The sequence below is a fragment of the Haliaeetus leucocephalus genome, unplaced genomic scaffold, assembly GCF_000737465.1.
Source record: "Haliaeetus leucocephalus isolate CR32 unplaced genomic scaffold, Haliaeetus_leucocephalus-4.0 Scaffold92, whole genome shotgun sequence".
Taxonomy (NCBI): Eukaryota; Metazoa; Chordata; class Aves; order Accipitriformes; family Accipitridae; genus Haliaeetus; species Haliaeetus leucocephalus.
In genome coordinates, this window is record NW_010972528.1 from 7,581,581 (window position 1) to 7,589,062 (window position 7,482).

Below are 7,482 nucleotides of genomic sequence, written 5' to 3' on the forward strand. Positions count from 1 at the left end.
CCGCCCTCCGCGCCGAAGGCCCGCTTACTGCCAGGTGACGAGCTCTCCCGTTACGGACGCAGCGAAGCGGCAGCGCCGTCGCCGGCACACGCGCAGCCCAGGTCGCCGGCCGGGCGAGCGCCCCCAGCGAGATCAGCGCAACGCCCTCCGCGCTCAGCGGAACGGGCGTGACTTACCCCGGCCCCCCCGCCAGCCCAGCAGCGGCAGCGTCCCGACGGGGGTTCGAGGACGCGCTGTCTGCCTCGGGACGTCTCCCCGCGTCAAAAACTCAAACAAGGTAAATGTGGAATGAAACACTTAACCTCTAGTGGCACTTACAGAGGCCAGATTGACCTGCAGGGTGGAAAACGGGAAGGACTTTCTCTCTGGTGTCAGTATCTTAGACTGTAAGAACCACATCGAATAAGGGAAACGTTGGTCCAGTATGAAAGTTACAGACTTCAGCTATAAACTTCTGAAGTTCTTCTGTGTTCACCTGGGATCTGTATTTGCACAGTACAAGAGAAGATAACATCTGTTTATACAAAGAATTTATTTTATACACCATTACCTACAAAATATACAGCAGTTAAAAATAATGGATGGGCAGAAGACTTACTGGAAAAGTTACAGGAGACAATTCTTAGCGTCTCAACTGACAAAGTTACATCGATAGGCTGCCTGTAAAAGCCAGTCTACCTTGCAGTAGGAGTTACCGAAGTTGCAACAGCTTTGCCATTTTAGTCAATTAAAAGAGTTTGAAACAATTAAAAAGGCACCTTGAACAACTTAAACTCTTAAAACTCTTCACAATTTTAGCTATTCAAAAGTTACATTTTATACATATAACATCCACACCTTGTTTTTAACACTCTGAATAACAAATTTTGTTATTTTATTGTGGCACTCTATTTTCTTCAACAAATCTGAAGTTATACATTTGCAATACTAGTTTCATATTCAGACTATCACAGCATAAAAATCCACTCAGAATGGTCATGGGGATTTAAGATACAGTACAACCTTACAATCGGGAAAATACAAGCATATTTAAGACAATTTTTAAAAGATTAAAATCTTAAAATAGCAGTGTTGTGAACCAGATCAAAGAAGGAGCTACGCATGACCACAATGAAAGTGGCTGGTGCACTATATATATAACTTGACAAATGTGATCCTTGATATATTTGCAAAGTTCTTAAACAGCAGACCAGTTTTCTCCAGCACAGACAGACAGTCTTTCTGCAAGCCTTTTAACCAGTTCCAAAAAGAGTGACCAGGAGACAAGGACAGCTGTAATGAGTAAGTCTTCTAATAAAACATCATGGGAATGGTAAGTGTTCCCTTCAATACTGTTCACAAGAACAAAAAAATCCATACAGCAAATATTACTTCTTTTCCCGAACATTGGCATCCATCTGCTATCTACAATAGCTTGCAAAGACACATAACACAAATGAGGTTTGACTTTCAAGTTCAACTTCATAGGCAATTAACATACTTCACCTGTATGTTCTGTTCTAGCTGAAGTAAAAAAAGTGACACTAATACTGAAAAAGAGGTAATCAGAAATAGCAAAAGCACTGATAATATGATAAAGAATTGGGGTAAATATTCAAGAAAGTAATATTGCACACTTTGACTGTCAACTGTGTAAGACTTTCACTCCCAGGCAGTGACAACCAGTCCTGTTTGGTTTTTTTTCTGTCATACTACCTTAAAAAAAGGTCATTTTTTGGTTTCCATGGCAGTGGAAAAAACTGAAGGAAGACAGCCCTTATTGAACATGAGGCCTAGGTTTCAAAATTAATTTCCCAGTCTGCAAGACAGAAAAAATATATAAAGTTTAGACCCTGAAAGTTGAGCCCAACAATTGCACTTCAAGTTCAATTTTACAGGCTAAGTTTAAAATGACACACAGAACAATACTTAAATATTCTACATTCCAGTTTTACAGACACACAGCATTTGTTAAGGTGTATGCAAGTGCTGTTCAGAATAAAAAAACGTGCCTTTTCAAATTACTTGCATTTTTTTTTAAAAACAAGGTTTAGGCAATGAACCACTAACACTTACATCATCACAGGACATATTATATTCTGCCAAAACAGTTCGACATCGGGCTGCTATACTGTGTGCATTGTGTCAAGGAAAGCAGCTAACACTTGTACACAGAGTAAATAAAAACTGAAAAAGCATTATTAGCATAGGCTTCAATAACAGCAGTAACTACACCAGTTTTAAACTGACAAATATGATCGAAGGATACATTGATGGTGCCACCACTCTTTTATGTATTCCAGCAAAGAACAAGCCTATTAGGGTAATACAGCTAATGGTGAAAAATGGGTGATTCCAAAGTGATGTGAAAAATGACACCTAGGAAAGAAATCAGATTAGTGCCACTATATATTTTCTAAAAACATTCACAAAGTTGCTGCCTAGTTCACTTAATTTAAAAAGAAATACTGCTTCTAGCCGTTTCTAAGTACTTGTGAACAATTCTTTAGATAATCATTCAAGGGACAGCATTTTAATAGGCATTGTCCCAGGACATATGCCACAACAATTCCAGACAGCTTGAGAGCTTAACTAAAAATTATTTCCCAGTTGCATGGGAGAACCACCTTTATTTAGCCTTTCAGTTTGCAATATACTATATCACTTGACTGCAACACCAAGCTATGAAACGGACTACATTCAGGATTAGCATGATCTTTACCTTTTGTGTCTCTGGGTCTATTAACCAGTTCCAAGCACCAGTTGCTGTGCAGACTGATACCACTATCAGAATCACTGATAAAGAAAAGGATGAGAGTCATAAACAGTATACCCCACTCCTATTAAAAACCATTTATTTTTCAGCAGCAGCTCATAAGCATTTATTTCTTCTCCCACTTCTGAGGTAAGAAAAGCTTCTACTTGGAAGGTAGAAATTAAAATAGGCAAAGAAACTTATATTGTGTGAAACCATAAAGATTCTGTACAAGTTTTCTAGACAGGACAAGTAGGTACCAAAATCTAAATTCTTTCAAGTAAAAATATCCTGATGCTTTGAAGAAATTAAAAGTTTCTAAAGTATCACAGCTAGCACAAATACGAGTTGGAAGACTGGAGTAAGAGTTGTACCAAATGTTCAGCATGCTATTTGAGCTTATGCAGTCTAGGCAACAGAAATGCAGCACCATTAAATTACAGAGCAGAACTAAAGCTTCTACCCTGCTAGCTCTTCTGCATAAGATCCTGAGGCATTAGCACCAGCAGTTTCAGTGGCACATCTAAGTTGTGTTAAGCTCCCTACCCCAATCAACACAATAACAAGCAAGGAAAGCTGACACAGAGAAAAACCCACAAAATTTAAACAGGAGTCAGAAGGCATGTTTGCTTTAACACATGAAGATTAACAAAAACCTCTACACATCCAGAATGGCCTAGGAAGAATAATCAATTCACTGTAAATGGATAATGCTAGATACGTACTAGAGTAACACAAGATACCAGACTGATTTTGAGATACTACAAAGGGTTGGGGAACAGGGGTTGATGGAAAAAGAAAACAGAACAAATGTAAAGGTACAGAAAGCTCTTGCTCTGTTGCACACCCATAAAGCCTTGCAGCTTTCATTGGACATTTGGCAGTTCTGAGTGTTTTCTGTGAAGCCTGAAGTTCTGGATGTAAATAAAGTCTTTTACCAGGGAGGGGGCGGGAGGGGAGGGGAAGGAAAACAAAGACCAACACAAAAAAAGAGAAGACCCAGAGTTACCAGACTTTAGGGTCATAGGAAAGAACCTGAAAACAAAACCCAGATATTCATGATATACTACTTTCAGGTTTGCAAGACTGCTATAATTTACTACTGAGTTGCATATTCCTTACTGATACTACAAAATTAAAAACAAAATAAAAAAGTAACGATTAGAAGTTATGTTTTCAAAAGAAAGTTGTAAAAGATCTATCAAAAGCATAGAGCATCTTCTCTATATAAATACCTTTTTTCCCCAGGATAACAGGAGGAAAAGTTAACATTAGGTTAAATATCCCATTATAATTAAAAACTCCCTCTTATACATTAATTACAAAACTAGCAAAACAAGCAGTTAGGAAAAAAGTTAGCTAGTGAACATAATACTTAGTTACGCAAACCTCATTTAAATACGCTTAGAAGTTTCCAGTACTTTTTAATTTTTATTATTATAGCTGACAGTAAATAGCAACTCTGGAAGCCAAATGCATTCCTACAGTAGGTGCACACAAGTTGCACCGATTTACTTACAAATACCTGGTTGCCTCCCAATTGCTTTAAAACAACGGGGGTTGGGGCGGTAGCATTTGGTTGGTTGTGTTTTGGGGTGGGATGGTTTTTTTGTTTTTGCTTTTTAAGTAGTCATTCCTCCAGTTCCTTCATTTGAAATTAACCTCTTGGCCTCTCAGGAGAAAATATGCTATTTTATATGTTCTAAAAAATGTCTGTATTCTTTGAGTATGGAAACGTCAGCAGAATCTTCGAACAAAAAAAGCAGTCTGTTTCCACCATGGACTCCTGATCCCAAAGTTGGCAGAATATCTGGGGTATTTTTTGCCTTCCCCCCACCTTCAAGCTTTCCTGTTGGAACAGACATGAGGACATATTCTGCCGTTAAGGCACACTGCTGTTAAGTTTTTCACCTTCAATTTTATAGGGACTATCTCACCCAGTCATATTTAGTTCAAGTAACTATAGTGACAGTCTGGGAAGTCTGAGCCTTCAAAAAACACCAACAACAAAAAACCAAAATAAAACAGAAACAAATACAGCAACTTACTGGGCCAACTATTTTCAGAATAATTCAGCCTTGAGCCAATTCAATCTTGACCTCATTTTTCTAACTCTGGCTAAAGTATCAGTCTGGTATCTTGTATTATCTTGTTGCAGAGCATTTGAACGTGCACCACAGAAATTTTAGAAAGTATAAGCACAGATTTTTGTTTGGGCAAACATAAATCAAAGATATACACTGGTAAATCTAAAAAGCTTGAAAGAGAGAATCCCATTTATGCCTTGGAACATCAAACTTACTTCTCCAACGTCCTGTAGCTGGTTGCAAACATGCAATATATTCAGTAAGTCTTCTTTCAAAAGCTTTGAGATCTGGGGAGGATGTATATCAAGCATAATCAGATCTTCATCTATTTAGTCAAATTTTAATGTAAAAGATAAAAGGAATTAACTTTTCCTCTGTGCACACCCACTTCTTAGGCAGAGAAAACTAATGCAATGATCATTTAGATGTAATTAAAGCACAGTCAAAGTAGCTTCACACAGCTTTAGCTAATAAGCATAATGGTGGAGTTACACTAAATGCAAGAAACAGACCCACTTACAGAAAAGAAAAATCAATATAGTTGAGAAATCAGAGTATTTTAGGTGTCTTTAAAAATACTGAGAGTTAGATTTAGAATAGCTTAAATAGCACCTCCACACAGAAAAAAATATCACATTTTGGAGTATTAAGTACATCAGGAAACCATTAAGTTCTATTATCTATATAATGGTAATAAAAAAAAAGTTGGCCATTTGCCAGCTGTTCAAGGGATTACTTGCAGCAGCATGGCTTTGATGACTTGTTTCATACAAACTTTTAGCATTATGACATACATATACACACACATATATGTAAAAACCCACAGCAAACACTAGCCCAATGATCTTATTTTAATTCTTTTTTTCTTTAAACAGATTTTTCTTCTCATTGCCATCATTCTCCCACAATCTTTCCACTGAAATTGTTATTAAATCCCAAGCAGCATTTCAAGTTCATACTCCTAATTTGCTTAAAAAAAAAAAAATCCCAGCCAACTACCTAATGTTTGTCTACAAGGAGCTGTTTCACCTGAAGTCTATGTTAGATTTAAGGTTCTGTTCAACAAGGTCAGTATTTTACAACTTACCAGTCGAACCTAGAATTCTACCTGGACTTAAGTTTTTATTAACATACACTTAACTTTCAGCTAAAGCCTTTCAGTTAGCATCACTCTGGAATTTTTTTCCTTCAACTTGCAACTATTGCTAAATTATTTACCATAACAAAGCAATTAGAGAATAAGATCAGAAGAAATATACCTATTATGATCATTACTAATGCAGTTTTCCAAACTGTAAATTTATTCCTAAACGGTTTGCAGGTGAATTCATGGGGGAAGATTACAGCGTCTTGACTTAAGCCACAGAACAGCTAACTAGTCTTAATTACTGCAAACAGCCTGGTAGTTACCACCTGTCCTCCACCTCCCTTCTGGGGAAGCTAAGCCACTGCCAGAAATTAAAGCTAATTAACCGTTCCCTGACTAGCACAAACCCCTACAACTAGTCACTGAAGTGAGCAGGGAAATATGAGGCATCACATGAAAACCTGCTATTTGAGAAATAGCACCCAGTAGGCATAAAATCAAGCTATTAATAACAAAGTTCTCAAAAAAACACTTGTATAACGTAGACATCGTTAAAATAAAAAACAGGGGGGAAAAGTCTTTCAGAAAACAGGAACTTAAAGCTTTAACTTATTTTTGGATATCCATGTTCTAAGAACCTTCTCTGAGTTTATCACTTTGGCACCTGTAACTAGCAAGGCACACTTCTTAGATCCCTACAGCTTGTACAGACATAGCAACAAAGCCACAATAACGCTGGACTACCATTTTTTGTTGCCAAGTCTACATCTAGAAACTGCTACAAAACACCTGTCACGTCTGAGACACCAATGTATTTTAAAAATCTCTACCAGTCTTATTTTTGGACCAAAAACTCCTTTCAGGGTTTTGGCGTCCTATAAGCTGTAACTTCAAAGAACGTGTAACCCAAACCATCAACGTTCTCAAACAAGAGAGGACTACTTGAGGTCACGCTCTTCAAATGCAAAAGGAGCCTTGGTATAGCGTAATACCGAGCGCGCGAGGCAGGACTCAAAACCGCAGGAAATGCATTTCACGTAAAAACCCGTGCGCGGGGTAGTTACCGCAGCCCAAGCAGATTTTAACATGCATAAAGTCGAGACGCCTTCCCACGAAGGGGCGCCGACAGGGGAGGAAGGCGGCTGGCGGGCCCGCACACGGAGCCCCTCGGCACAGGCCTCCCCTGCGGGCCCCGCTCTCCGCCCCCGCGGGGCGGCCGGAGAGCACCAGCGGCCCGCCCCCGAGCCTCAGGATGCGTAGGTGGCCCCAGACACCCCGCCCCAGCTCGCCTGTCTGGGCCGAGGAGGAGCGCCGGCCCCGGGAGCGCAGCGGAGAGGGAGCCGAGGCCTCCCGCGGCCGCTTCGCCCCCCTCCGGGCAGCACCGCGGCGAGGCCCGCTCCGGAGGGACGAGGCAGCGCGCTCGGGCAGCCCAGGCGCGGAGCCGGCAGCTCCCGGCGCGCCGAAGAGGCAGCTCTGGGCTCGCTCCGGGCCGCCGCACTCACCCTCAGCCTGGTCCAGGGAGTTCATGGCGGGCGGGCGGAGGCAGCGAGCGCTGGCCGTGCCCCTCGCCGCCC

The 7,482-nt window shown here is 40.5% G+C and overlaps 2 protein-coding genes across 6 annotated transcripts in view; both read right to left on the reverse strand.

Annotated features, from left to right (window-relative positions):
* The window catches only part of HEATR3 (HEAT repeat containing 3), a 23,876-nt gene extending 23,398 nt beyond the window's left edge, over positions 1-478 (reverse strand). For 3 of the 4 annotated variants that reach the window (XM_010585022.1, XM_010585023.1, XM_010585021.1), the window contains exon 1: positions 319-478. In XM_010585022.1, the coding sequence (XP_010583324.1) occupies positions 319-399 (81 nt within the window). In that variant the 5' untranslated portion in view covers positions 400-478. Of the gene's footprint in view, positions 1-176 lie in introns of all 4 variants that reach the window. The other variant, XM_010585024.1, reaches the window with a different exon arrangement.
* CNEP1R1 (CTD nuclear envelope phosphatase 1 regulatory subunit 1) lies at positions 397-7,476 on the reverse strand. 2 transcript variants are annotated; one of them, XR_775481.1, is made up of 7 exons: positions 7,411-7,476; positions 5,037-5,108; positions 2,702-2,775; positions 2,249-2,358; positions 2,056-2,110; positions 1,696-1,798; positions 397-482 (listed from the first exon to the last, which is right to left on the reverse strand). XR_775481.1 is itself a non-coding variant. In XM_010585020.1 (6 exons), exons 1-6 carry the CDS (start codon positions 7,433-7,435, stop codon positions 1,757-1,759), a joined length of 378 nt encoding a protein of 125 aa, XP_010583322.1. In that variant the 5' UTR covers positions 7,436-7,476; the 3' UTR covers positions 515-1,756. The 2 variants fall into 2 exon arrangements, 1 of the variants encoding a protein (XP_010583322.1); XM_010585020.1 differs by lacking the exon at positions 397-482 and having other exon boundaries at positions 515-1,798.
* Positions 7,477-7,482: the final 6 nt, after the last annotated feature.

Excerpts from the sequence above, each read along its gene's own strand:
- CNEP1R1 (XM_010585020.1), bottom strand. The coding sequence starts at position 7,435 with ATGAACTCCCTGGACCAGGCTGAGG. Across the intron at positions 2,776-5,036 it reads AGCTACAGGACGTTGGAGAA|TGATTCTGATAGTGGTATCA; the intron begins GTAAGTTTGATG and ends TTTCTTTATCAG. Across the intron at positions 1,799-2,055 it reads ATAATATGTCCTGTGATGAT|ACTGGGAAATTAATTTTGAA; the intron begins GTAAGTGTTAGT and ends TCTGTCTTGCAG.